The following is a 27,855-nucleotide window of genomic DNA, read 5'->3' on the forward strand; positions in this document are numbered from 1 at the left end:
CGGGTACGCGGGCTCCAGAATGCCGTGACCTGACCGCACGGCCCCAACGCCCCCTTTGGGGCTTCATGAGCCCCCAACCACTTGTGTGCACGCCCCTGGGCCTACCCCGCGTCCACCACGGGCAGGGACGTCCCTCCCAGGGCAGGACAGGCCCAGCTCGACCCCTGGGCGCCCTCTGTGGTTCGGCTAGGAAGGCACAGCAGCCCTGGGCTCAGTGGCCCAGGAGGGACCTGGTGGGTGGGAGGAAGCCGGGTCACACCTCGATGTGTCACGTAGAGACCTGGGCAGCCCTTTCTTTCCGGGTCCCCGAGAGATGCTGGGATGTGAAGACATAAGACCACACAGAGATTCTGTTTGTGGGGCGACTGTGGCTCCCGCCCGCACTCAGCCACACAGGGCTCCTCCCCTGGGGAGCTCCCAAACGGGAGGGGGCCCTCGCTGGGGGAGTCCAGGCTCTGCTCCCCGCACCTCCCAGACGGAGGCCAATGACACCAAAACCCAGGCCCCGCCCATGCCCCTGCTTCCCGGGGGGCCAACCCCTGCATCCCCAACCCAGTGGCCCCCCTCTGCCAGCTCTACCCAGCCAAGGACAGCCCTGCTGTCCCCTCCTCCTCCTGCATCTGTCCTTTGTGCTGTGTGACCCAGGGAAGGCCCTTGCCCTCTCTGGGCCTCAACGCTTTCCTCTGGGAAAGGAGGGGAGTTGGCTGGAGTGTGGGCACAGGGAGCTCAGGTGCCATCCATGGGAAGGGCCAGGCCAGCCTCAGTTGTCACAGACCGAGACCACTGCCCTGTGCACACCCCCTGGCCTCCCCCCAGGCCCTGGCTGAGGGGGGAGGCTGGGACCAGCCAGTGGGGGATGCAGGGGTGAAGGAGGCAGGTGGGGACACCCCCCGGGGTCTCACAATTACTTACAGCCGCTGGGGCCTCCTGTGCCCGCTAATCCCCGCTCCTGGCCAGGGGCCGTGTCAGATGGGGGTCGCCTAAGGGAGCCCCTCTCTCTGACGCTCTGGGGGTGGGGGCCCACAGGCTGTGCAGACCCCTGCACAGGTGCGGGGTTGACAGCAGGTGGAAACTGAGGCCGGGGACGGGGTCGCGGCATCCCGCGGGCCAAGCTCCCTCTGGGCCTGGGAGGCAGGGCCACCAGCTTTGAGATGTCCCAGAAAGCCCCGGAGCTCTTGAACCCCTTCCCGCATCCTTCCCGTCTCTCTCAGGTCCAAGCGGGGTGGGAGGGACCTGCTGTGTGCCCTCCCACACCCCGTGGGCACTCTGCCCACCTGAGCCCACGTACTTCTCCAGCCCCGGTGGGCCCCAACCACAGCAGGTGTGCGCCCGGCCCGGGGTTCAGGCAGGCTCTGTCCCCGGGGTCTATGGGCACCCAGCAGCATCGCTATCCCCCTTCCCAGGTGAGAAAACTCGCGGCCGGAAAGGCCGGCCGAGTGGTCCAGCGTCACAGCTTGAGACGCAGGGTTTCATTCATTCACTCAGTCACTCGCCGGACAGTGTGCTGAGCTCCACCGCGTGCCAGGCCCCGTCCCGCGAGTGGGGGACACAGCCCAGCTCCCTGACTGGGGGACGTGGGGTATCCATCTCCAAAGACAAAACCCCAAAATTCCGAAGGTGACCTCCAAGTGCTGCAAGCGGCCCAGGCGACGGGCAGTCCGGGGCTCAGGGGAGCCTCTCCGAGGACAGGCCTGTCTAAGGAGCCAGGCTTGTGGACGGCGGGGTTCCAGGCGGAGGGGCAGCGAGGGCAGGGCCTGCGGCACGTCTTCCTGGACCGCGGTGGGCCGCAGAGCAGAGGCAGCAGTGGGAGGCCAGGGTGGAGGGACGGCGGGAAGCCGGCCAGCTTCCCCGGGGCAGCCAGGAGCCCCTGCTGGGTCACCCCCCACCCTGAGTTCCCAGCAGCCCAGACCCTCCACACGGCCAGGCCTTAGTCCGAGGGTCGCCTCTGCCCTGAATGTCCTTCAGTTCAGGCCCCAGGCCCTCGGGGCTGCAGGGTGTGTGTGGGCGTGAGGGGCGCTGCCCAGGGAATGGCCCTCCCTGAACCCCCGCCCGGACCCCGTCCACAGATGGGAACATGGCTCCTCTGGGTCATGTCTGGGGAAAGGCCCTGATACATATTAAGCACCACCTGTGCGCACAGGCGGGCTCTCAAAGCCCCAGGAACCACTCAGCAGACAGGGGCTTGCGTCCGGCCGGGCCCCCACTCGGTGCTGTGCCCTGCTGTGCCCGGCACCCCTCTGGGGTGTGGACCCCCTTGCAGTTGTCGGGGTCCCTGGGGTGGGTGAGCACTGGCTGATTCTCTTCCAAGTTGGGGGGCAGCAGTGAAGCCAGGCCCCACCTGTACCCTCAAGGGTGGTCCCATGGTCCCCCCTGCCCTGCCCCCTGGCTGAATGGACGTTGCACGACCTGGGAACTCCCCTGCCCCTGAGGACACCTCCGTGCTTGTCTTGCCGTGACAGGGTTGTACGGGGCGTGAAGGCGCTGGGCCCCCGGTGGACAGCAAGGACACCCTGCTGGCGGCTTGGGGCCTGAGGATGTGACCCCCAGAAGGGGCTCTGCTACCCTAAGCCCACCCAGCACCCCCGGGGCGGCCTCTGGGGTCTCAGGGAGCAGCCGTGATGGAGGGCAGCGTGCGTGTCCCCAGCAGGACCAGCCCCAGTTGCCCACAGCCTAATGGGCTGGACAATACACGGTCGGTGGAATCCTCCCTGCCCTGTCTTTAAGATGCCTCGCACACCCCAGCCCACCCGGGCTCCCAGGACCACGTGGAGGGCGCAGCCCTGGGAGTGCTGCAGGCGGCCTCGTGCTCCAGTCCCATGCCACAGCTAACTTGCTGTGTGACTCCAAGGGGGTTGCCTTGCCTCTCTGAGCCTCAGTTTCCTGATCAGTAAAATGGAGCTCCTTTCCTTAGTGGCCCTCTGCTTCCCCCTGGTGGTGAAGAGGCCACATTGCCGCAGGTCCCAGGTGGGGCATGCCTGGAAGGACAGCGTGTGGTGGGGGGCCGGGGTCTCAGCTAAAGGGTCAGGCAGGCTGGTCCAGGCCGCCCTCCACGGCCCTCCTCCTAACACGCAAGTCCCACCAGGGCCTCTGCTCAGAACCGCCTGAGGAAGGAAGCCAAGCTGCCCCACCTGGCCAAGTCCCTGCACGGTCCAGGCCCCCTGACCACTCAGGGCCACCCATCTCCCTCTATCACCCCACCCTCTGGGGGAGGCTCACTGTGATGGAGGGCAGCAGGCAGTTTCTGAGCTCCTCCACCATCACTGCTGGTCCAGACACAGCCACGTGACCCCATCAACCTCACAGGCAACAAGCAACCCACCGGTCACCAAAGGCTCAGAGAGGGCAGGGCCCTAGCCCAAGGCCACACAGCCGAGCAGCACAGCCATGACTGTGAATCCATCCCCACGCCAGGCAGCTGCCCTCCTTGCCCCAGATCACATCCTGACCTCAAGTTCCAAAAATCCCCACCTGAGCCCCTCCAACACCCAGTAAAGGAAGCAGGAGTAGTGAGATCTCCTGGGGCCCAACACACTCGGCCAGGACCTCCCAGCTCTGTCCCTAGCAGGCCCCCCGGGTCAGGACCCAACGGGACCACCACGAAGGGCTCTGCAGTGCAGACAGCACAGGAAGACACAGCGACAGCCGCCGTACACAGGTGAGGAAGCTGGCGCCCGGAGGGGAGATTACTCTGCAGGTCTCCCGAGGGTGGGGGGCAGCGCTGCTGAGGACTCAGGGCTGGGCCGCAAGGAGACTCTGCTCCCTCAGTCCTTCCCTGCACGGCTGTGGGCCCCCACCAGAAGTCGGGAAGGGCGGTGGGCCCCATTCCCTTGCTGGACGCCAGGAACTCGGTCCCAGGGCCCAGCTGGCCTCCGTCCTAAAGGTCAAAGTCACAGATCTTGACTGCGATCCCCACATGGGGGCAGGGCCAGCACCGACTGCAGCTTCCACAGACCCGCCCTGTCCCAGTTCCTGGAAGGCTCATGTCCAGCCTGTCCATGCAGCCAGGTCAGGAACGGCTAAAATGCCCGTGTCGGAGGGCCCGAGCCAAGCCCAGAGGGTCAGCGTCTTCTCAAGGCCATGGGCACATCCACGCTGGTGCAGAAATGGAACGTGGCCAAGACCCCTGGGCTGCCCAGGAGCACGTGACCACATGGGAGAGGGAACCCAGGCCACATGGTCAGTTTCTTTATTGAGGCTGCTCTGACCCCACAGAGAGGGTGGTGCAGGTCCCACCACCCACGTTCCTACCCCACCCGCGTGAGGGTCCTGGAGCCCCACCAGGCAGCTACTCGGGGGTCCTGCTTCTGCTCTTCGGGGACCAGATGCTGGACAAGCGGAACCTGGGCTTCTTCCTCTGCTCCCCACCACTCCTCTGCAGGTCTGGGGGACAGACACAGATGGGTCACTCGCCCACCTGATGGCCAGTGCCCTGCGGCCTTCCCTGCCACCCACAGAGCCTCCCGGGCCCCAGCAGAGCCCAACCCTCTGCCCTCCCCGGGGGAACCACCGTGCGCCTGCCCTTAGAGTGTCCACTGGGCTGGGCACGGCTGGAGAGCAAAGCAGTCCCCTCACCCTGACCACAGGGCCATCCGTGCTTCTTGGATCCCTCAAGCAATGGGGAACTCACTCCCCTAGGGTGAGCCTGCCATGTGGGTCCCAGCACCCACTCCTACAGGAGGCCCAACTCCCCCGGGGTCCAGCCCAGCCCCGACCTCCCACGCCACCCAGTCACCCATCTTCCGGATCATGTTCTGCAGCATCTCGTCCTCCTGCTGCTCCCTGAAAGAGAACGGGCCGTGAGGACCACGCCCGCGGTGGGCCTGAGCCCACCCAACACCGGGGCACCTGCCCGCTCACCCGCCCATGAGCCACACACTGGCACCACCCTCTCCCCTCCCAGGGCAGGTGCCTGCCCCCTCGGGGCCCAGCCCCTCAGCAGTGGCCTAGGGACAGGAGGGGACTGGGTGCACAAGAGGCTGCCGGGCAGGGCCTGCCCTCGGCCTCTGGCCCCACCTGCAAGGTGTACGTGGCGGGGAACCCCCCTCCCGATGGGCTCCGCCCTCCCCTGGGCCCCAAGGCCCTGCCCTCCCCCGGGCTCCGCCCTCCCCCGGACTCCGCCCTCCCCTGGGCCCCAAGGCCCTGCCCTCCCCCGGGCTCCGCCCTCCCCTGGGCCCCAAGGCCCTGCCCTCCCCCGGGCTCCGCCCTCCCCTGGGCCCCAAGGCCCTGCCCTCCCCTGGGCTCCACCCTCACCTGAGCCGGTCCTCATCCAGGAGGTCGATGATGTCACTGCGGTCATTGACGGTGTTCACGTACTGGTTCAGCAGGTCCTGCTCCCGCTGCCGATCCTGGGGGGACTTCAGAGCCTCTGCAGGGACAGCTGGCATCAGCCGGAGCCCTGCTGTCCCCACCCTGCTCAGGGACACAGTGACCCCACTCCCCAAGGGTCAGGCTCCTCCACTGGAGGAGGGGGTGGGGTCTTGGGGCCTATGGTGGGCTCTTGGCAACGCCGGTTGAATGAATAAGTGAATGTATGAATAAGTGAGTGAATGAATGAATGAGTGAGTAAACGAACAGCCGTATCAGAGACTGGGCACTCACTACCCGCCCCCTGCACACATTAACTCAGTCCTCACAACAGCTGAAGGAGGCGGCGCTAGAACTGCCCCCCCTTTGCAGGGATGAAACCCAAGCACAGAGAGGTTGAGTGACTCAGCCAAGGACACACAGCCAGGAAGTGGAGGAGCTGAAACTCCACCGCGGCTCGAGAGAGTGTGCCATGATCGCCTCCTCCTGGCAGCCACCCGTGAGAGGGCCTTGGAAAGCCGCACCCGTACCCGCCTCCTGGGACTGAGCCCCCCTCACACTCCCTCCCACCTCCGCCGGCCTGGGCTCCACACTGGGTGCGGGGGACGCACCCGGCTTGGCCATCAGCCGGCGCAGCTCCCCCTCGATGTCCAGCTGCTGCTCCTCCAGGCGCTGGTCCCTGGCCCTGCCGAGGTGACACGGATGTGAGCCCGGCCCGGCCCGGCCCGGCCACTGGCCTCCCCGCGCCAGACAGGCCCATGCGGGGAGGAGCGCTTTCCGGAGGCCTCAGGGGAACCACTCACTTGTACATCAGCTCAGACTCCAGCCTCAGCAGCAGCTGCTTCTCGTGGATGAGCCGGAACCAGTCCACCATGAGGGCGTCCTCCGAGGCGTCTGCGGAGAGGGGCTGGCTGGGCACGGGGGGGCGGGCCTGCGCGGGGGCGGGGCCGGGCCCAGGGTGGAGCTGGCAGAGGGGTTTGCGGAGGGGGCCCGCCCGGGGCTCACCCTCCTCGGCCGCACGCAGGCGCTTCTCCAGCTCCACACCCCGGAGCTCCAGGGCATCCAGCTGCCTCTCGATGTCCTGCACCTGCCGCTGGATCTCCTCCTGGGGCACGTAGTCAGGGTGCAGCTGGGGATGAGGGCGTGGTGAGGGGGTGGGGGCGGGGGGCCCCCGGGGCTGAGCCCCTCACCCACCTGCACCCTAGCCTACTCACCCTGACCGGGGAGGGCACTGACTTGCCAGGCGGAACAGGGATGCCGGCCGGGCCCGAGGGCCTCCCTGGAGAAGGGGCAGGACAGGCCTCTTCAGGCACCGGGCCCAACGTGACCCAGGCGTGGTCTGGAAGGGGGCCCGACCCCCCACCCAGCCCCATCCTCCCGAGACAGCCCCTGCACCCCGGCTCCCCTGCTGCACCCGGCAGGCCCCTGGGCAGCCCCGGCTGGTGTCCAAGGGGCGAGAGCCCACAGACAGACCCAGGCCCCATCCCCGAAGTCCCTGTGCCCACCTGGGCCCCTGCCCTCCTCCAGGTCACAGCATCGGACACCCTGCCAGCACCCCGGCCACCCTTCCCACCAGCTGCCCGGAGCAAATGCGCCATCGTCGCCGAGCGGCTGCGGACTCGGGCACCCGGAGGCAGGTGAGGCCTCTGCTCACCCTGAAAGGGCCCGGGGCGCAGCCTCCTCCAGGTGTGCGAGGCTGCTCGCCCCCAGGCTCGTCTTCCCTCCATTCTAGGCTCCGTGGGCTCCTATACATCCTGCAAATCCCCGCCGGGCACATCCTTCTAGAGGAGCCCCCTTCATCTGCACTCCAAGCAGGAACCGGGTGGCGTGCTGGGCTGACCTGGTTCACCCTGGGGAGGGGCTTTCTCCTCCTTCTTCCGGCTCCAGGCAGGGGCTTCCTTCCCCGAGGGCTCCGGCTGAAGCCAGCTGCCAGAAACGTCTAGGCTGGCAGGGACCGCCAGCTTCCTGCGGTGGGATGGGGACTGGAAGGGGGAGGGGGATGCAGCTGCCCACGGGTGGGGGACAGAGTCACATGTCAGGTCAGCAGGCCCGGCGCCCTCCCCCCACTGCTTCCCTGAGCTGGGCCCCCCCAGAGGGGCACCAACACGGGGGTCAGCCCTCACAGCCACATCCTGCCCGACGGGAGGGGTCACGTCCACGGGCGGGGGAAGGGGCAGAATCCTGACCCTCAACAGCACACGGGGAAACGAGCCCAGTAGGTTGGTGACCTGTGCAAGGACGGCTGAGTGCTAAGAACAGACACGCACAGTCACGCACGTGCACAGGCATGCACACACGCATTACACACACCCACCCGCCAGGACCACCAGCTCCCCTGGCCAAGCAGGGCCACTGCCCCCAAGGAGAGGACCACCTAGACCCGGGCTGTCTGGCTGGGGACGGCTGGGGGGCTTCTGTCTGGCATTACCTAGGAGGCTGGCCCCGGCCGGGCCTGGTGTCCTGTCCACTCGCACAGGGGTCAGGGTGATGCGGACGCCCCCCTCGGAGCTCCCAGAGACCTTCTGGGGTGCATGACCCGCCCTCGGCTCTCCCAGGACCTGAGGCTCCTTCAGCTCCAGAGCCCTGAATGGAAGGCAAGAGGTCGGGGGAGGGGGGACAGGCCGCCCAGCACCCCGGCGCAGACAAGCCTGGGGGACGCATGCCAGCCCGAAGGAGGGGCCTCGTGGTGCCCCTCGGGCTCATGTCCCTGACTCTCCCACCTCCTGGAGCACAGGTGCATGTTGACAGATGCACCTACATCACAGGGTGAGCATGTGTTCAGGTACCCACAGCCGATGCACACATGGGCACCGGCCCCACCCCCGCCTGGGACCCCGCGCATGCGTGACGGACCCCCGCGGGGCACACAGGGCAGCCGCCACGCACAGCGGACCCGGACCAACGTGGGCTCAGTCGCCTGTGTGACGCCAGCGGCTGTGACCTCATCCACGGAAGGCTGCAGTGGCCTTCTCTCCCTCTCCATCCTGAGCTTTCTGTGGGGGCTGTCCCCTCCCCACAGCGAATGGGGGTCCCAGCCCAGCACCGGGGTCAGGCCTGGTGGGCGCACACCAGCGAACGTGCTCGCATTCCCCAGGGCCTCCAGACTGGTTCAGAGCAAGGATACCGAGGGTCCTGATGGACCCTCCCTGACTTGCAAGTCCAGTTACACGAGGGCGCTTGGCCTGGGTCACTCAGGCCGGCACGAGCTGGTTTCTGCTTCTACAGCTGACACGCACGGCGAGACGTGCACACAGCCCTGCTGTGGATGTCAGTTGGTGGGGGTGTGTGTGCGTGTGCTGTCACTCACCTGCAAGCACGTGTGAAGCGCCTACTGTGTGCCAGGCCCTGTGCTTGCCCCGGACACAGGCTCCTGTGTGTACAAACCCACGGCACGGGCATAGGTCCAGCGCCCAGCAGACCACCCACCGCTCACCTCTCAGCGGGGCTTTTCTTCTCCACGGGCTTCAGGCGGGCCCTCCATCCTGCTGGCCCGTCCTCCTGGCCCTCCTGGGGGCTGGCACTCGGGCCTGGGTGGGGGTGAGGGGGGGGTGGTCTGCTGGGAAAGGCTGCACCTCCCCCACCCCTTCTTCCTGCTGCCATCCCACCCTCAGGTACCCCTGTGGCCAGCCCGGCTCCCGGGAAGGAGCCACTGGCTGAGCTGGGGACAGGACTCCCCGCTGTGCTGTGTGTGCCTGGGGGATTCAATTCACTGTCCCTCTCTGGGCCCCAACGTCCCCTGCTGCCAAACAGGCAAGGGTACGGCGGTGAGCCCCAGGGATGCAGACCAGCTGTGTGTGGGGCGGTGACGACCTGCAGGCCTCCCTGGCGCAGGGGAGAGTGGCCTCCAGGCTGGAGGCTCAGCCATGGGAGAGCGGGAAGAACGCTTTGCGTGCTGCGTGCTGCCAGCTCGGTGATGCCACGGGTGCCCCTAAGAGACAGCCCCAGCACCCAGCAAGGACCAACTCTGCAGTTCCTCAGAAAGTGTCCGAAACAGCCCAGGGCCCAAGGCCAGGGCAGTCAGGGGGCTTCAGGGCCTTCAGAGCACAGGGCCACCGTCGCCAGGACAGGGCAGTGACGACAGACGCACACGGACAGCGGTGGCAAACCCCGCAGGAGAGGGGGGACTCCACAGAGTGCGGCAAAGCGGGAGGGCAGCACGCGTGGGCACCGGCCCCACCCCTACCGGGTGCCGTCACCAGGGAACAGCGGCGTGGCAGGGGCCGGGCCACGGGGCGTCCGGCGGGCGGGTGATGGTGACACAGGGTGACGCATCCCCAGGCGGGACCCCGGGAGCCAGACTGTGCGACAGCAAACCGCAGGCCGGGGAGCAGAGCGGCCGCGACGCACGGCGACAGCCTGGGTGCGGTGACCCCAGCTCCGCCCGTGACGTGGGGGCCCTTACCCTCGGCCCGCGGGGCCTCCGGCTTCAGCCTGGAGCCAGCACCTGCCCCGACGGCCCCTGACGGTGCAGAGGCTTTCCTGCCCGCCTGGGGCGGCGCCGACACCCGCGAGATGCTGCCTGCGCTCCGGGGGGCCGGCGGCGCGCTCCTCGCGGCGGGGCTAAGGGCCTGCGGAGACGCCGACTGTGGCCGCGTGGCTGCTGGACTTGCTCCTGGCCCTTCGGACCTGGGATGGGAGTTGGGCGCAGGGCCGGTGGCGAGGGAGGGCCTGTGGGTGAGGGCGCAGGTGTCGGGCATGGCTGCATCCGGAAGCCCCCCCACGACCCCCAGGCAGAAGCCCCTCGGCCTCCCCTGGCAACTGCTCCCCAGTGCCCACCCTCCCCTCCTGGGGGATGAGACGGGCTGTAGGCAGACGTCACCCTCCTGTTCAAGCCCAGTATCGGCTGACATTAACACCCCCCCAGACCCACCGCGCCCAGGGCGCTGCCGTGGGGTCTGCCCCCCGGGGCCTCCCTCCTCCACCCACCCGCCTGCCCAGGAGCAGCTGGGCCTTCAGCATGGAGGCCGAGCTCCATCCTGAGCCACATCCAGGAGGCCCGCACACGGCCACCCTGCGTCCCCCCACGTGCACACGGCCACCCTGCGTCCCCCCACGTGCACAGGTGCAGGAAGTAAGGCTGTCAACAGGGCCCCCGGGCACCTCCGCGAGCCAGGGCAGCTCCTCCGGGTGCCCCGGGCCCCTTATGCGACCAAGTTCTCTCCCCCTGCTCTTCCCCCATTCCAGGCTGGGCTCCTAGGAGGGGCTGGGCTCCCAGGGGGAGCTGGGCCAGATGCGCCCCCAGGGAGCACTCCCAGCAGAGTCCTTACACACCCTCACTCCTGACAGCCTCGGACAGCCCTCAGCGCTGGGGTGGCAGGCGGGCCCGCTGTCCCCCGCCCTGTGCCCTCCCTGGGAGCCCCTGGCACCACCCGCTGGCCCGGCAGGGGTCACAGCATCAGCAGCTCCTCGCCGGGAGGCCCCCCACAGGACAGGCAGCACGAGGCAGCGGGCGCAGCCCTGTCGCCAGCCCGGTGTGGAAACGTGCTGGGCGACTGTAGCAGGGCCAGTGGTGTCCCCCCAGATTCCCACCCCCCGGAAGCTCAGGGTGTGACCTGATCTGGAAGCAGGCTCTTGGCAGGTAAAATCAAGTTAGGACGAGGTCACCCTGGACTAGGGAGGCCCTGACACCGGAAACAAGCACGAAAAGGAGAGGACAGACGCACAGAGAGGAGGCCGTGAAGACAGAGGAGACGCGAGTCGAGGGCCGCGGGCGCCCCCAGGAGCTGGAAGAGGCAGAGGGAGCCCCCGCGGGCCTGCGGAGGGAGTGGCCCTGCCCACAACTGGAGCTCCGACTTTGGGCCTCCAGCTCTGTGAAGGAATAAGGTCCGCTGTTCCAGCCACCCAGGCTCCGTGCTGTGTCCGGCAGCCCCAGGACAGCAGCACGGCGACCCGCCTTCACCCCGTCACCCCGTCAGCTCCGTGTCCATTGTGCAGAAGGCACGAGGCCCTGGGCAGCCCCACCTGGGGGGCTCGGCCCACCCCCAGCCTCAGTTTCCTCATCTGTGAAATGTGTCCTCACGTAGGACTGGGTGTGGCCAGGCCCCGGGCGGCAGCGTCACTGCACCCGTGCCCCCAAGCACGTCAGGCCGGCTCTACAGTGTACAGCCGTGTCCCCGTCCTGCCGGCCACCTGGCACTCCGCTCCCTTGTCTACGTCGCCACATCTCCCAGATGAGGACACTGTGGCAGGGCACAGGCAGCCCCGCCGTCACACAGCCCCGCAGGGCCAGAGCCCAGAAGCCCTCCCCGGCCGCCCCAGCCCCTCTGGCCTCCGGGCTCGCACCCCCTGCCCCTCCTTCTTCACCCACCTGCCGGGCGCCTGAGCGCCAGCTGCCCCCAGCTCGTGGAGGGCCTTGCGGAGGAGGGTCAGTGCCTGTTCCTTGCTGCCGTCCCTGGAAGGAGCGTCCGCCACAGCTGGGGCCCCGCCAGCCGGGCCAGCGCGGGGGGCGGCTCCAGGCGTCTGGAAGAACCTCTCCCGGGCCTGCTGCGTCCTGGAGGACGACGGGGTCCAGGCCGGGGCGCTCGCTGGGACCGGAGACGCTGGCCCTGAGCTGAGCTTGGTCTGAGGGGCTGCCCCTCGGGGGGCTACCCGGCCTTGTGGTGTGGCCGGGCGAGAGTCCCGGGCACTCGGGGTCACGGCGGAACGAGGGCTGCCTGCCGGCGACGACCACCCCGTCGGAGAGCTGTTGGTCACGTGAGTGCTGGCCTTGCCACCCACGGGGCCCACCGAGAGCCTGGCCCCGGCTGGGCTCCCCACGTGGACGTGGGAGCAGGCGGTGGCTGGAGGGTCAGCTGCAGCCAGCGGGTAACCTTTGGCAGCCGGGCTGCCCACCGCGGGCTCCCACGCGGGCGGCCTGGCCTTTGACCCTGCGTCTCTCTGCCCGCTCGCCTCCTGGGCCTTCTTCGGGGAGCCAGGGGTCTTGGAGTCCATGGACAGGGCTCCAGGCCGCCTGGGGGCCAAGCCCGGCAACGTGGGGCCAGCAGAGGCGGTTCCAGGGTCGTGGCTGGAGCAGACGAAGACGCCGGGCTCTGCTGTGGCCTTGTAGGCCCCCGAGTGCAGCGTGTTGGAGCACTGCTTACACCTGGGGTGGGCGGGGAAACCGGAGGGGCTCCAGCCACAGGCATGTTCACTCCCGCCTCCCCAGGGCAGGCACATGCGGATCCCGGGTGCCCTCGTGCGGGTGGCGCTCACTCAACGAACACCTCTTGTCCCAGGCTCCCCCGGGGCCCTCGTCAGGGCTGCTCAGCCCATCAGCACGCACACGGGTGCACGCTCGCGCGCACGCACACACGGGCCCACCTGAAGCAGCTCCGGTGGTACAGCCTCCCATCTGCCAGGTGCCGCTGCACAAGGTGCACGTGCTGCCCGCAGACGCCACAGGTGCTGCTGACGGAGCCGACCGTGGCCTGGCCCTGCCGGGGGGAGCCATTGACAGGCCTGCCGCACCTTCCCTCCTCACAGCCACCCCGTCAGATTCCACCGTACGGACCGGAGAGTGTTGGTCCCAGAGGAGGCCCGTGCCCAGGCCGCCGGACTCTGCGTGCAGGGTCTCCAGCCTGGCCCAAGGGCAGGGGGCTGGGGGCTGACTTTGGGGGTCTCCGGGGGCCAGGAGACAGATCCTGGCCCCTCCTATTCCCACCCCAAGGTGCAGAAATCCTACCCAATCCCCAGCGCCCCGCCCCAAGTCATCACCCTGTCCCATCTCCACCTCTGAAAAGTGGGGCAACCGTACCTCATTTTGCAGGGCTGGCCTGGGAGTGAAAGACATGCCCACATGCTCTCCTGGCCCTACGGGGTGGGGGGTGGCCTAGGCAAGACACCCGCTCGGGGCCCTACTTGGCCTTCGGGGCCTCCCTGGCCTCGGTTTACCTGTCTGTACAACGGGGATCATATCCTGACCACCACTTGGGGAGCCAGTCCAGGGGGCAGCTGAGGCTGTGTCTGGGACCCGAGGGGACCCCACCCCACCCTGGGCACTGTGGGTTAGGGACACACTCAGGCCCAAGAGCCCCACTCAGTAGAAGCTGGTGGAAAACCCAAGAACCAGAGGGAGGGCGGGCCAGGGCGCTTACAGCCTCCCGCTGGACGGTGGGGTTTGTGCTGACCGGAGACAGCGGCTGCCCCCGGGCTGGGGTGGGCGAAGGCCTGGCAGGTTGGGGCGGGGCCTTCTTTCCAGACGGTTCCTCACTGGCGTCTGACAGGGGCCTCTTCACGCCGGCCATGCCCCCAACTGGCACGAGACATACAGGGTCAGGGGCCCCGGCCCCGCGGGCTGGCTCTGAAAGACTCGGGGGCCACCCCTGGTCCAGGTTCCCTGGAGGCGCCAGTGCCCAGCCTGGGACCTGGAGCAGGGGGTGGGTATGGGCGGGACCTGGAGCAGGGGGTGGGTATGGGCGGCCCCTGCTCTCTGGGGGCCGGGGAGGGGGGAGGGGTAGCCCCAGCGAGCATCCATTCCCAGCAGGGGCCTGGCCTGCCCCACCTCCTCCCGTCCCCTCCCCTCCCCTCCCCTCCCCTCCCCTCCCCTCCGAGAGCCCTGATCAGAGGTCAGGGAAAAGGCACTTTGTTTCTCCACCAAGTAGGGCTCTAAGGCAGGCTGGCCGTGTGCCCAGAGCGATTCCGGGGATTTCTAAGCCCGGGTGAGGCGTGTTGGGCCGGGGCGGGGGGCTGGCGCTCAGCTGCTGGTACACAAAGTGGCTGGAATGATGAAGCCAGGCCGGCCCCTCCCCTGCCCGGCCTGCTCTCAGCCACACCCCGCCAGGGCCAGCTGACCGTCAGCACCACGTGGGCGCCCCTGTGGCAGGGCCTGGGAGCCCACACGGGTCAGCCACGCCGCCCGAGGCAAGAGCTGTGCGCACAGAGAGGGAAAGGCGGGGAGCTGGCTGTCTGCCCAGCGGACAGGGAGGCGGACGGCTGAGCCTGCTCCAGCGGGGGCAATGGGAGGCCTGGGGCCTGGACCCCGCTTTTCACTTGCAGCTTTTCACCTGCAGCAGGACGTGGAGGAGGTGGCGGTACCCGGCACCCGGGGCAGTGCTGGGTGCGGGCTGGGGGGCCGGGCGCGGACCGAGAGGGAGGGCCATGCAGGACTCACTGGGGGAGCGCCCGTGGAAGTAGTTGTAGTACTGGGACACGTAGGTCAGGATGCTCAGCCGGTCGGGCACCTTCAGGGCCACCATGTCCTCGGCGTCCAGCAAGGCCGGGATGCCCAGCTGCTCCTCAGCCACGCGGAAGGCCTGGGGGGGCGTGGTCAGCGGGTGGGCTGGGAGGCCCCTCCCCACCTCGGCCAGGCCACCAGCTCCCACCCCACCCCCAGAGGGAAGGTGGGAGGGGCCCGAGGCAACAGAGCCACTTGGAGCCCAGAAAGGTCTGGGTTCAAGGTTCAAGTTCTGCTCGGCCCGCATGGCCTCCCTGGCCTCGGTTTACCCGTCTGTACCACGGAGAGTACAGCCCAATCACAGGACTGAAGGAGCTCTGGGGCCCGTCCTGGTGGGTCCTCGGTAACAGCAGCTGAGGCCGCGGCCCGGTCCTGAGGGGGCCTTGCCCAGCTCGGGCTATTTGCTCTGGGACTTCGGCCCCAGGTCACCGTGGAGACCCCCTCAATGGCCCCCACACCCGTAAATCTGTATGGCCCCGGCCGACACCGACCTTACAGGTCAGGGGGCAGCTTTCTCCATGGGAGGAGCCTTCCCCAGCCCAGGGGGACACCTGTGTCCTAGGAGACAAAGCCCGGCGAGGGACACTCACTGGGCAGGGGGTGGGGGCGGGGGTGGGCTCCCCGCCCCGGGGGAGGATGCAGATCTCTGCTGCTGCTTCTTTCCCGCCCCCGCCACAGCTGATTCCTCTGCCCCGACTCTGCAGTGGCCTGTGGAGGCTCCTCCCCGCTCCCCTCCCTCCCTCCCCTCCCTCCCACCCATCCCCTCCCTTCCCTCCCTCCCTCCCTCCCCTCCTCTCCCCTCCCCTCCCTCCCCTCCCCTCCCCTCCCCTCCCTCCCCTCCCCTCCTCTCCCTCCCCTCCCCTCCTCTCCCTCCCTCCCCCCCCCCCCCCCCGTCCCCTCCCTCCCTTCCCCTGCCCTGCCAGCCCAGCAGGGCTCCTGCCTTCACACTCTAGCCCTCCCCTAAACTACCACGACCCCCACCTCAATCTTTGTGCGTCTAAGACGAGGCCCCTGGGCTCCCAGACCCGCAGGCCCCAGCAGTGACCACCCCGCCACACTAGGATCAAAGCCCTCCTATTGCCTCTGACTCCTTCAAAATATCGATTTGGCCAAAAAGTTCGTTTGGGCTTTTCTGTAGGATCTTATAGTAAAACCTGAACGAACTTTTCGGCCAACGCAATATACCCAGAAGCTGGCCACTCCGGCTGCCAGCGCCGGCCCCCTAACCCCACCCTGCTCTCTGCACAGAGCCTGTGGAACCGGAGCGCTCCTATAGCACAGCAGCCTTCAGAGAAGAAACCAAGTCCCCCCACACCCCAGCCTCCTCTCTCTGTCCCAGCCTCCCCCCCCGCCCATCCACCCTCTGTCCCGGCCTCCACCCCAGCCACCCGCCCCTCTGCTCCTGCCGCACCCACAAACTTGGTGCCCTCCAGCCCGAGGCTTCACCCCTGCAGCCCCCTCTCCTTGTCTTCACCCAGCGTCCCTGCCCCTCACCACGCCCCCACCCCACCTCTTCCCTGCGGCTCCCGTTCCTGCCCACACGCTAGCCGTGCTCAGCGTGGTCCGACGACCCTGTCACGGTGGACGCATCCTACTCTGAGCCATCCACGCATGGCTCGCGAGTGCCTGAAACGCGGCCAGTGCAGCTGCGGAACTGAATGTGTCATTTTATTTCATCTCAGTTAAGTTAAATTGAACTTCCACTCGTCAGCGCGGCGGGTGCTGCCCCCAGACTCGCAGACCTGACGGGGGTGGGCATCCTGCTCACGGCTGCACCCCAGCAGGGACCACAACGGAAGCGCAGAGAACACGGGCCAAGTTTCTGGGCATCAGCCCCGTGGGGTCATGGAGCTCATTTTGCAGGGAAGCAGGGGCCGACTAGGACTTGAACCCAGCCAGCCTGAGAGCGGGTCCATCCCAGGACCCACCCGGGGGCCCTGCCGCAGAGCCACCTCTGAGCCTGCTCTGCCTTGGGTGGGAAGGAGGGTCCGGCCCTCCCCTCCCCTCCCCACCGAGAGAAAGAGGGACCAGGAGGCCTGGCTACGAGATCTGGGGCTATTCTGGGGAGCTGGGGTTGCCCAGCTCGGGACAGGCTGTAGAGCCCAGCGGCGAGTGCCCGGCCTCCCCCTGCCCATCTGTGGGCAGCAGTGACTCCGCGGCTACCCCGGGGGAGGTTGTGCCCACTCGGGTCCCTGGGACACGGGCTGGGGATGGCGCAAACCGGGCTGAGAAGGCACTCACCAGTTTGTTGTTCTCGTAAATGTTTTCCTTCCTGAGGGCATCGAAGTTTCTGGAAAATTAAAATACAAGTGTTCAAAGTAGCTCAGGGTCCAAGAAGGGAGGGGCCACAAGGGCCTCAGAGGTCATCTTGCCCAAAGGGGGAAACCGAGGCCAGGGGTGGAGCAGTGAAGGTACGAGGTCACACAACGACCAAGAGGAGGGTAGGGCTGGGCACCAGGCCTCAGGTTCTGGCCTGGCTCTGGGCCCGGGGATGCCGTCCAGCACCTCCCGAGACCTGGACCCCAACGGCCCCCACAGGCCCCCAGCTGCAGACTCCACCCCTCGCCCTGCAGAGGCCGAGCCCCACCTCTGCGCCGCCCAGTTAGGTGTAGCTGGAAGCAGGCCCTGGGTGGCCAGCTCAGGGTGGGCTGCTTCCCCCTGGGCAGCTCACGGGCCTGGTGGGTCACGGGAGGCCGACGTCCTGGGGTTGAGGGGCTCCTGTGGGCGGAGCTCCACGCTGCCCACCGGTCAGGGCGAGCCGGGCCCTCGTTCCACTTCCTGGTTCCCACTACTTGCTTTATTTACATGAGGCGCTGCTGTGCTCAGCTCCTTAAAGATACCAACTCGCACCCACGGGCGCCGTCAATGCCCGCCTCTCGCAGATGAGGCGATGTGGCACAGAGAGGCTCCGTGACTTGCCTGAGGCCACACGGTGGGAAAACAGGACCAGAGCAGGGCCTCGGCCCCAGCGTCCAGGCGTTTGGGGGTCGAACGTGCCCACCAGGTGCCCAGCCGTCCTCCCGAGGGGGCAGACCCTCAAGGCTGAGAATATTAGAGCCCCCGGTGCCTCCCACACACGCTTGGCCATAGGGGTGCAGGGGCCCCCGGCCCGGCCAGAATGGTAGGCCTCCCCGGAGAGGCCAGGAGCACAGCGATCGTTCCGAAAGGAGGAGAAGCCCAGCGCCAGCTCCAGGCCGGTCCCGGCACTCCACACACACGCCCCGCACAGCACACCCTGGAGGACGCTCTGACCGGAAAACACAGCCAGACCCCAGCAGGCGGCCGGCTCGGCGCGGGACGTTCGGCTACACGGCCCAACGCCTTCGGGTGGGCTGGTTAGATACAGATCTGTCTGTCTGTTCATGTGCTGGGCGGCAGCCTTGCCGCTTTGGGGTCAACTGGCTTGTTCCGGAAGCCACGTGAGACAGGAGAGAGCTGGGGGCGGGGCAGGGGGGCCACATCCGACTCAGCCCGGCCGTGCTGTCTGACCCGGGCGGGCCCCCTCTTCTCTTGGGGCCTCAGGGGCCCCGTCTTACGAGGGTGACCACAGCTTCTCGTGGTGAACTCGAGGGCGCTGGCTCAAGGCCGGGCAGGTGGCAGGCAGAGGGGGAAGGGGAGACCTTGCGGCCACCTGGCCTAGGATGGCCCGGCTCCCAGCCCTGACCATGCACTGACCCCACCTCCCTGACCCTGCGACACCCCCGGGAGGCCTATTACACAGATGAGCAAACTGAGGCTGGGGCAGCGGCTGGCCCCTGGCCACACATTGGGGGTGGGAGGAGGACAGGGGCTGCGGTTTGCCCACCTCCCGCCTCAGGGGCCCCATCGGCCTCCAGCTGCTGTCCATCAACCTGCCCAGCTCTTCGGGAAGCCTCCCAGTTTCCGCCTGGACCACCTCCCAGGTAACATGTTCCAGATGTGAGACCACCCCAGGAGAACAGAGGGTGCTTTGTGCCCGGGACAGGACGGCGGACAGACCCGTCTGCGGGGGACAAATGACCGGAGGAGTGGGCGGGTGGGCGTGGCAGCCCGACACCCAGCGACGGCCATGGGCACGTGGAGTGGCTGGGCTCCGTCCGCCGCCCCGGGGGCTCTCAGCCGTGCAGGCCCCTCCCTCCTCAGCGACTGGGGTCTCGGGAGCGCCTCTCCCTCCCTCCCCCACCACCCCTTTGAAAGCTCAATCTCTTCTCCAGACCTGCCCAGGGTCACTGACCGCAACGGCCGTGTCCTCAGCAAGATGCCGGCGCTGGAGGGCAGGATAACAAGGTCTGTTTTGTCTCCAAACAAGGAGGAGAAGGAAGCCCTCTGCCCCCCGCGGTGGCCTCGGTCCCCCCGGGGGCCGCAAGATCTTGCGATCTGGGGCAGCCAGCTGCCCCCAGCGCCCTCTCCACCTGCAGACCCAGAGTGAGGGCCTCAGGGCTCAGTGTAAACTGGGGCACCCACGACGCGGTGCCAGCCCCCCGAGCAGGGTCACAGGCACGATGGCCAGAGGGTGCAGAACTGCCCTTCCACTCAAGTTCAAGGAACACAACCCTTAGCACCAAAGCCAAGCCGCCTCCCAGGACCCGCAAGGCGCCACGGCTGGGCCGGGCTGCCCTGGCCGGTCCCAGGACTACCACGCCCCTCCCAGCCTGAGCTCCCTCCGCGCGCCCTGGGGCCTTGGCTTGCTGCTCCCTGTGCCCAGAGTGGCCCTGCCCATCTCCCGAGGCCGGAGCTCGGAGGCCAGCAGAGACGGGCGAGGGGTCAGAGCTGCCTGGCAAATCCCTTCTGAGCGCCAAGGAGGGGCCCGCCCGTCCCCGTCAGGAAGTCCACAGGACCAGGTTTCCGCCAGCAGGCGACCCCCCGGTGGGATGGGCTGAAGTGTCCCCCAAAAGAGGCCCGATGGAGTCCTAACCCCCACGACCTCAGGACGTGACCTTATTTGGAAACAGGGACTTTACAGGATCAAGTTAAAGTGGGCCACTGGGGGGCCCTAATCCAAAATGACTGGTGTCCTCACACACAGGGGAAATTTGGACGCAGAGATGTGCAGAGAGAGAGGACGAGGCAGAGGCCTGGGGAGCAGGCAGCGTCTGCACACCCAGGGCGGAGGCCCCAGAAGGAACCAGCCCTGCTGACACTCGCCCTGGGCTCCTGGACGGAACGGGTGGAAGACTCCTTCTGTCGTCTCAGATGCCCATTTGCAGGACCGTGATCAGCAGGCCTCGCGGGCTGACACCTCGGGCTGACCTCAGGGAGGTGGCCGGCTTGCGTTTAAGGCCTCGCGGGATCAAACTGCGTCAGCACCTTCATCCAAGAACCTGCGCACCGGCGGGCGGGGACCCCGGGCACCTGCCCCAGGTAGATCATTTTTTTAGGTGAACTCCTGTATTTAAAATCAGGTGTGCTCTGCTCCGACCCCACGGTACCTGCCTGGGGCCAGGCACACGGCTGGCACTCGGAACGCTGCTGAGGAGGTAGTCTGTCCAGGGCTTGCTGAGTGGGGGGCCGTCGGGGCCATCTGTTTACCCTTTCGGCACCGGCCTAATGAATGAGCTCACTGGGTCTGTGCGCCCTGCCCTGGCCGGCGCCGGGCCTGGCTGACAGAGCCCGAGGCACGCACGGCCCCTCCCGGCCTGCTTCCCGCCGGCCACAGCTGACCAGGGCTGCTGACCTCCTCCTGCCCCCAACGCCTCGGGGGCTCTTGGGAATGTGTACCCCCTTCCAAATTCCTGGAGAGCTGACCTCACGCTGTTTATTTCCTGGAACTAAATGCAACTACATGGGGGTGGGTGCTGGGACTGGGGGCGGAGTGGGGTGCGGGGGGAGATGACAGAAGCCCAGCCTCTTTTCCGGGCATCCCCAGCACATCTGGAGTTAATCCCACCGGGAAGGGCAGCAGAGACGGAGAGTGAGAGACAGACAGACAGACAGAGAGGCTGAAATACAGATGGAGGGAGACATGGGTACCAAAGTGCCCAGAGATGAGACGGGAGAGCCCACAGGGCAGAAGTGCGAGGGCGAGGGGGGGGGGAGGCGGGGCTCAGGGACAGAGACACCAAGGCAGACACCCTGCAAGAGGCCAGGGGAGAGGGAGGACAGAGCCAGGGAGGAGTGGACGGAGGAGGTACCCGAGGCGAGGCGGGGAGGAAAGGGCCCCCCTGCTGTAGGCCTTCCTCAGGCTGGCGCAGACCCCGACCCCGACCCCAGGGCCCAGCCAGGAGGGGTCAGCCCGGGGCTCCTGCCGTGGCCTAAGGGGGAGTCATGGGGGCGCCGGGCCCGAGCCCCTTCGCAGCCACAGGCCCTCAGGCCAAGAACAGAGGCCTCTGTCCCCAGGCGGCTTCCTGCTGGCCACGAAGCCAGCGTCGGGGGGAGGCCAGCCTGTGCCTGGGGCCCAGCCCCCTCTGCTCTGGCCCAGAAAGCAGCTTCTGGGTGCGGGCCTCCGGGGGTGAGTCTCCCACGACGGGTGCGTCTCCAAGAGCTGCCAGGGAGCCACCCCCAACTTGTGGCCCAGCCTGGCGGGGGCCCCAGAGCTGCAGGGAAAGGTCAGGTCACCCCCCACGGGACTGAGGAGTGGGGGAGGCCCAGCGAGTTTACACAGAACCCACTTCCTAAGCCCCGACCCCTCCGCGGCTCCCACAGAGGGCCGGGCTCCAGCAACCCTCCCGCCCCAACGGCCCTGGAGAAGGAAGCCCAGCCCCTGCCTCTGGGAAGGGCTGCGGCCCTGGCCCTGGCGTCTGGCCTGCCCACCCTCCTCCCACCCTCCCGGCCTCCTGGAGCTTCAGTCCCTCCTGGTCTGGCTAGAGGGGAAGGAACACTCCAGCCCCACAGGTTTACTGCCGGGAGCAGGAAGGCTGTGTTTGTTTTGAGCGGTTCCTGCTCTCACCTGGCTGCTGGGCTGCTCAGGCGGATGTGGCGTCACTGGGGAAACAGACCCTGCGGGCGGGTGGGCACCTCCAGGCCCATCTGAGAAACCTACAGCTATGGGGTGGGCCCCTACAGCTCTGGGGTGGGCCCCTACAGCTCTGGGGTGGGCCTGGCGGGCCGGCCAGGGGCGGGGATGGGCCAGGCGGATCCCTGGGTGAGCCTGAGACCCGCACACCTGTTCGTGTCCCCGGTGGTGTGGGGCAGGGGGGGCGACCACTGCAGGGCGCAGGTGAACTCGCAGATCCCGGTGGACAGAGCCATTAGGAGGACAGCCAGGCAGCTGGAGCTCCCACCCGGCGGGCTCAGCGCCCAGCTCTTCCTTTCACGGCCGCTCCCCTCCACTGGGGGCCAGGAGGAAACAGGCTCACAGGAGCAGAGAAAGGGAAGGACTTCCTGGTGGCGAAGCTAGGAGACAGGGAGACAGGATGTCCACTTTCCTGCTGCCGGAGGGTCTTCACAGGATGGGGGGGTGGGGTGAGTGTCGCCGGGTCTGAGCTCGGGGGCTCCCCCGGGAGCACGGCCACCCCACGAGGTTCCTGCGTGTTTCCTCCCCCCGCGCAGCACTGGGGGCCGGTGGGGTGGCTCAGGCTTCTCGGTGCGACCACCCCTCCCCCAGCCACCAACTTGCCCAGAGGCATCGCCGGGACCAGAGGTGGCGGAGGGGTATCTAAGGCATAGACACAGGCCCGTGACATGGGCCCACACGCACGGGATTCGATCAGCCAGCATCTGAGGGGCCCCTCTGGGCCCCGCCACGTATGGGAGCCTGACTGGTTCTCCGCAAACTGAGCGCCTTAGAATAACAGACGTTTATTCTGTCCCTCCCAGCCTGGAGACCAGAAGTCTGACATCAAGATGTGAGCAGGGCCAAGCTCCCTGCGGAAGCTCAGGGGCAGACTGTGTTCCTTGTCCCTCCCAGCCTCTGGTGGCCTTCCCTGACTGTGGCCACGTGCCTCCATGTCCGCCCCCGTGGCCTCCTCCTCCCCTTGCCTGCCGCTCCCAGGCACCTGCAGAGCCCTCACCTGGCAGCAGCGGCCGTACTTGCTGGGCCCCAAGCAGACCTCCCTTATCCACAGACCTCCGACTGCGTGCTGTCAACTACCGAGCACTTGTCACGAGCCAGACGTCATCCAGGCACCGGGGACACAGCAGTGAACAAAGCAGGCAGACATCCCCACCCTCTGGAGCCGAAAGTCCAGTGGGGGCAGGTGACCAATGGCCAAGCCGGCAGTGAGTGCGATAGCTCACTGCCGTGTGCGAGGGTGCGGCCGCCTCCTCCCGAGTCTTCCCTGCCCAGCCTTCACCACCTCGGGAGCTGCCTGGAGCTTCTGTTCCTTCATCTGTTTGCTGTCTGTACCCAAAGCGTCACTCCCTGAGGCAGGGGCCAAGGCCACCTGGTACAGCACACAGTGCTGCGTATACAGCAGGCACTCAATAATGGTTATGTGAACTGCTGTAAGACACCAGCTTGTGCCAACATGTGGACACACCCACATGTGCGTGCCTGTGATCACCCGCGGGCAGTGCGTGCTGGGACAGGTGCGCGCGCACACACACACACACACACACACACGCCTCTAACCCCAGCACAGCTGGGAACAGATGGAAGCTCCCAGGGCTCGGAAAGGCCCCAAATCTCCACTTACACCCGCGCGGCGTCCCGAGGTGCTGGCCTGGCAGAGGGCGGCACCCTCCTTCCCGCCCACGGCAGGCTTCTCCCGCTGACCCGGTGCGGGCTGCCTGGGGTCAGCCACCAGCCAGCCTCCCGGGGACCCTGCCTGCCCCAGGCTCCGCTGCCAGTCCGTCTCCCAGTCTCCATGACCCCGCGCCCCGGCCCCCCACAATCAAAGCTCAGCTTCGGGTGTCCAGAGGGGAAGCGCGTGCTGCCCCGACATCTGGCTCTGAGGGCAGCTGAGGCAAATCGAGGCAGGGTGCAGAGAGGGCTCCCCACACACATTTCACCACCCCAGGCGGGAGGAGGAAAACCCTGCAGGCCTCTTTCTTAAGACTAGCATCCCCGTAGAACGCGGTGCTTGGGGACAGTCCCTGGGGGTACAGCGGACATCTGGGTGCAGGGGAGGAGCCCCATGTGCCAGCCCTGGCTCTGCCGGACATGCTCTGTGTCCTGAACAAGGCTGTCTCCTCTCTGGGCCTCAGTTTCCCCGTCTGTACACAAGAGGCCCAAGGGCAGCATTGAGAAGGTGCTGCCTCTGGCTGCTCCCAGCCAAAGCCCTCCCTGGCAAACACGCTCCACCCACCCCTGGTTCCAGCCAGGACTTCTCAGGGGAACACTTTTAACATTTAACAAACAGCATACTTTTTCCAGGAGGCGTCTTCCAAGGACACCCTTCCTGAGCGTCCATCCGCCCAGCCCAGGCACCCTCCCTGGCAGCTTTACTCATTGTGAATTCTCACGAGGCAGGGGTGCCAGGGCCTCACAGCACAGAGCTGTCCCAGCAAGCCGGGTCCCAGTCACAGCCAAAGAGCGTTTGCTGAGTGAATAACAGACGGAGCGGGTCCAGGGCGGGGACAAGATCTGGCAACAAGGCAGGGCCAAGCTCCCAGCCTCGACCCCTAGACCCTCCGGGGGGAGACGACCTAGCCCCCTCCCCTCCCCACCTCCCAAGGCTCCCATCTTATGCCCCATCACCCTAGGGTAAGGAGGCCCGGCCAAGAGGACCTGGGGGGTGGGTGTCTCAAGCTTCCTGCTCTGCATTGGCCCCTCCCCCACAGTGACCCTGGGCTGCATTCCTAAAGGTGCCGGAACAGGCTGGGGAACGGCCAGTAAGTACCACACAGTAAGACCCGCGTGCCCCCCAGCCCCTGATCTGGCAGGAGGTCCCAGGACCTCCTGGGGATCTCAGAGGGCCCAGAATATGCTGGCCCTTTCCCAGGGAGACCGACGGGGAGGGCTGGCTGTGGCCGGAGCCCAGGACGCTGGCCTGAGTCATGGACTGACTAAGCCAGCGGGGGCGGCCGGACGTCCTGGCTCCGGCCCAGCTCCACTTGGTGGCCGGGCAAACTGAGGCCCTGCAGGGGCCACGGGGCGGGCGTGCCTGCAGGGTCCGGCTCCGCTCGGCCCCGGAGCGTCCCACCAGGCCCGGGCCGGGAGTTCTGACCGCGGCCCATTGCCCCGCCCCCCGTCCGAGCAGCCCGGCCTCAGTTTCCCCGCCGGAGGCCGGCGCGCGGGGAGCGGGCGCACTCACATGAGGTCGGGCCGGTGGCGGTGCAGGATGGCGCAGAAGGCCAGGCCGTCGCGGAACGACGTGGTCATGTTGGTGATGCTCACGTCCCGGTAGCCCTCGCACTGCTGCCGGCACCACTGCTGCAGCGCTGTGATGGCCGCCATGAGGGCAGCGGCGTCCGCCCGGCCGGCGCCGGCGCTCCGAAAGTGCGCCCGGGGGCTGCGGCCCGGCCCGAGCCCGGGACAGACGAGGAGCCCGCCTCAGAGCGCCGGGAGGACTACGAGCCGGCGTGAGCGCGCCGGGAGTCAGCCCGCCAGCCCCTGCCCCCGGCAAGGCCGCGCCTCCGCCACCGCAAGGCCCCGCCCTCCAGGCGCCGCTCCTCCCTGCCACGCCCCCGCCACACAAGGCCCCGCCCCATCAGGTCCCACTCCTCCTGGCCAGGATCCGCCCCGGAAAGGCCCCGCTCCCGAGCCAGGGCCGGCCCAGGCCCCACCAGGCCAGGGGAAGGCTCCCGCCTCGAACAGGCCCCGCCCCCTATAGACCACGCCCAAGGCCCCGCCCGCCACTCGCCTCCCTCCCTCCCAGGGGTCCGCGGGAGGCTTCAAGACTGACTTTCTTTTCAAAGCCTGCGCCACCCCACCCTCCTGGAGCAGTGCGGTCAAGGCCACTTTACAGACGGGGAAACTGAGATCTGCCCGAGGTGCAGCCGGGCAGGCCGGCCGGTGGCCCCCACCCCCGCCCGGAGCGCAGCAGTAACGCCCGTCGCATTTCTGGGCTTTGAAAGGACTTTCCCATCCGCCCTCTCTTGCCGGCGGGCATGTGAATCTCCCGGATTCACGGAAGAGGCGGCGGAGGCTGGGGAAGGGGCACGGTGCCCGAGGTGGCCCTGCGGCTGGGGCAACTCCCTCCAGGAGTCTCCCCGCCTGCGGCCTGTGCGCACGGGCTGCTCCCTGGGCCTGAGGCCCCTCGTGGTTCTTGGTGTCCCGATCTGTTCCCGTTTTCCACTTTGAGCATGTGACCCAAGTCATTACAGAAGAGTACCTCTTGTGGGAACCCCAGTTATTGGGCTGCTCCCCTCCACATTCTCGGGGAAACCTGTCTGTGGGCATGGGACAGACAGCCAGAAACACTGACACCAGACAAGTGAAGTGACCCCGCCCACCCGGCCGCAGGCGCAGGGCTTGTCCAGACAGGGCCTGGCAGGAGGGAAGGTGGGCCTGGCAGGGGGACAGGATGGCTTCTGTGCCCACTTGCAGGAGCGGAGACAGTCTTCCAGTCCAGAGCCAGCTCTTTCCTGCAGCTGGACCCTGTGGTGGCGAGCTCCCCGTCACAGGGGGCAAGCAGGTGCTAGACAGGGAGCCGCTGTGACCTGGGACTGTCACTGGATGCTGCCCTGACCTGCTGGGGTTTCCCGGCTAGAGGACAAAGGGCAATGTCCTGCCAGGTCAGTTGGACTGGTGGCTAGTCCCAGAACCAGGAGCCAAGTGGGTTTTCCTGACCCCCAGGGCAGCATTTAGGAGAACTGGAAAAGCTGGTGAGGTCGGGTAAGGCCAAGGTCAAGAAGGGTGGGGGGGTCGGTGGTCACAGGGCTGGACGAGAGGCAGACAGGGCGGGGGGCTCAGAGTGAAGAGGACGAGGTGGCCAGAGCTCTGATTCTGAGGAGTTTAAGCTGCACGCTTGCCCCCACTGGCCACCACGTGGCCACCTCTGGGGACAGTGACTTGGAAGGCGGCATTTGTGGTGATGTCCCCATCAGCACCTCACACATAGCACATCCTCTGCCGGCCCTGCTCCTCTCCAGGGCCCCCCAATCCAGGACACCCCCAGCCTGCCCACTTCTCCCCACTGCGGCCACCAACATCTTGCCCCTGGCCACTGGCCAGTCTCCCTCGGCTCCCTCCTGCCCTCTGACCACCAGAGTCCACCCCTCCCCAGCAGCCAAGGGATCTTTCTAGAAAGCCAGTTGGACAAGCCCTTCCTTGCTTGGCCTCTGCAGCGCTCTGAATGAAGTCGTCTGGGCCCCTTATCACATCTCCAGCTGCTCCCTGGCCTGCCCTGCCCTGCTGGCCTCAGAGCCTCCACCCCTCTTGCCTCCTGCACTCAGCCACTCCTGGTCCTCCCAGACCTCCAACCAGCCCCACCCACAGCCGGCCCATGGCATCCTGCCAGCTGCTGGGGCCACAAGCCTGGGCAAGCTCCTTGGCCCATGTCCTCTCACTGCCCACATCCCATCCTGCAGGAAGCTGACCACTGCCACCACCTCCACAGCCACCAGCTGCTGTGAGCCTGGGTTTCTACAGGAATCTTCTAACCATGGCTCTGCCTCTGGCTTGCCACCTGCAGTCTATTCTCAACACAAAATCTTTGATGACCACGGGAGCCAGAACTTGCCCTGCCACTTCTCCAGCCCCTCCTCCTCACAAGGAAAGCACTGCCCTCAGCATGGGCCATTGTTACCTCTCCCATCTCCCCTCCTATGGCCGCCCCAGGACCTCAGCACTTGCCATTTCCTATGCCTGGTCCGATGTTTCCAGCCTCCCTTGCAGGTCAGTGGGGCTGTTGTGGCTGAGTTCTGGCTAATGGAGGTGACGGATGCACCTCACACTCTAAATCTTCCCCGGTCTGCTGGCCGGAGGCAAAGGACCTACTAGATGATGGGGCCACAGGTGGACGAGCTTGGACACTGCAGGGTCAGGCAGAAGGTCATCACTGACCGGGGGCATCCAGATTGGCCTCTGGGTGAGTGAGAAATGCAGGCTGGGTCCAGTTGCTGGAACTTTGGGACCTGTTTGTTACAGCAGCTAGCATTCTTACCCTGACTGATACACATATACAGATAAACGCAAAATTGCCCCTGTGACAGTGCTCCAAGGGGCACGCCATGCCATTAGATGGTGAAGAAGGGGCCCTTGTCTTGGTCCAGAGGCCGGAGATGGCTTCCCTGGGGAGGGGACATGAGAACTGAGACCTGAAGGGTAAGTGGGAATTGGCTTGTCACAGAGGAAAGGGAAGAGTGTCCCAGGCAGAGGCCCTGCAGCAGGAGTATCCGAGGAATGGAGGAACTGGGCAGGAGGCGGGGTGCGGCTGGAGAAAGGGTCGGGAGGGCTTCTAGCATTTTCACACCCATTTTCTCACTTAATGCTTAAAGCCACTCTTTAAAAGTGGGTTGACGCTACCCATTCTGCAACTCAAAAAATGAGGTTCTGAGGAGAGAGGAGACCAGTGGATCAGCCAGGCAGAGCTGGGACCTAGGACCCGGCATGGTGGAGGGCCCGAGAAACCCGGGTCAGCCGTGGGCCGCTGCCCTGC

General features: G+C 67.0%; 1 protein-coding gene across 4 annotated transcripts; it reads right to left on the reverse strand.

The window, feature by feature from the left end:
- Nucleotides 1-4,170: 4,170 nt before the first annotated feature.
- MICALL2 (MICAL like 2) lies at nt 4,171-24,873 on the reverse strand. 4 transcript variants are annotated; one of them, XM_067705294.1, is made up of 17 exons: nt 24,568-24,873; nt 16,697-16,745; nt 14,393-14,534; nt 13,377-13,534; nt 12,604-12,716; nt 11,612-12,385; nt 9,707-9,972; nt 8,738-8,831; nt 7,733-7,887; nt 7,145-7,309; nt 6,519-6,583; nt 6,310-6,409; nt 6,108-6,198; nt 5,916-5,989; nt 5,251-5,365; nt 4,733-4,779; nt 4,171-4,380 (listed from the first exon to the last, which is right to left on the reverse strand). In XM_067705294.1, exons 1-17 carry the CDS (start codon nt 24,708-24,710, stop codon nt 4,286-4,288), a joined length of 2,646 nt encoding a protein of 881 aa, XP_067561395.1. In that variant the 5' UTR covers nt 24,711-24,873; the 3' UTR covers nt 4,171-4,285. The 4 variants fall into 4 exon arrangements, with proteins under 4 accessions (XP_067561395.1, XP_067561396.1, XP_067561394.1 ...); XM_067705295.1 differs by having other exon boundaries at nt 6,310-6,433; nt 13,410-13,534; nt 24,568-24,872; XM_067705293.1 differs by having other exon boundaries at nt 6,310-6,433; nt 24,568-24,871.
- Nucleotides 24,874-27,855: the final 2,982 nt, after the last annotated feature.

The sequence above is a fragment of the Pseudorca crassidens genome, chromosome 15, assembly GCF_039906515.1.
Source record: "Pseudorca crassidens isolate mPseCra1 chromosome 15, mPseCra1.hap1, whole genome shotgun sequence".
Lineage (NCBI taxonomy): Eukaryota > Metazoa > Chordata > Mammalia > Artiodactyla > Delphinidae > Pseudorca > Pseudorca crassidens.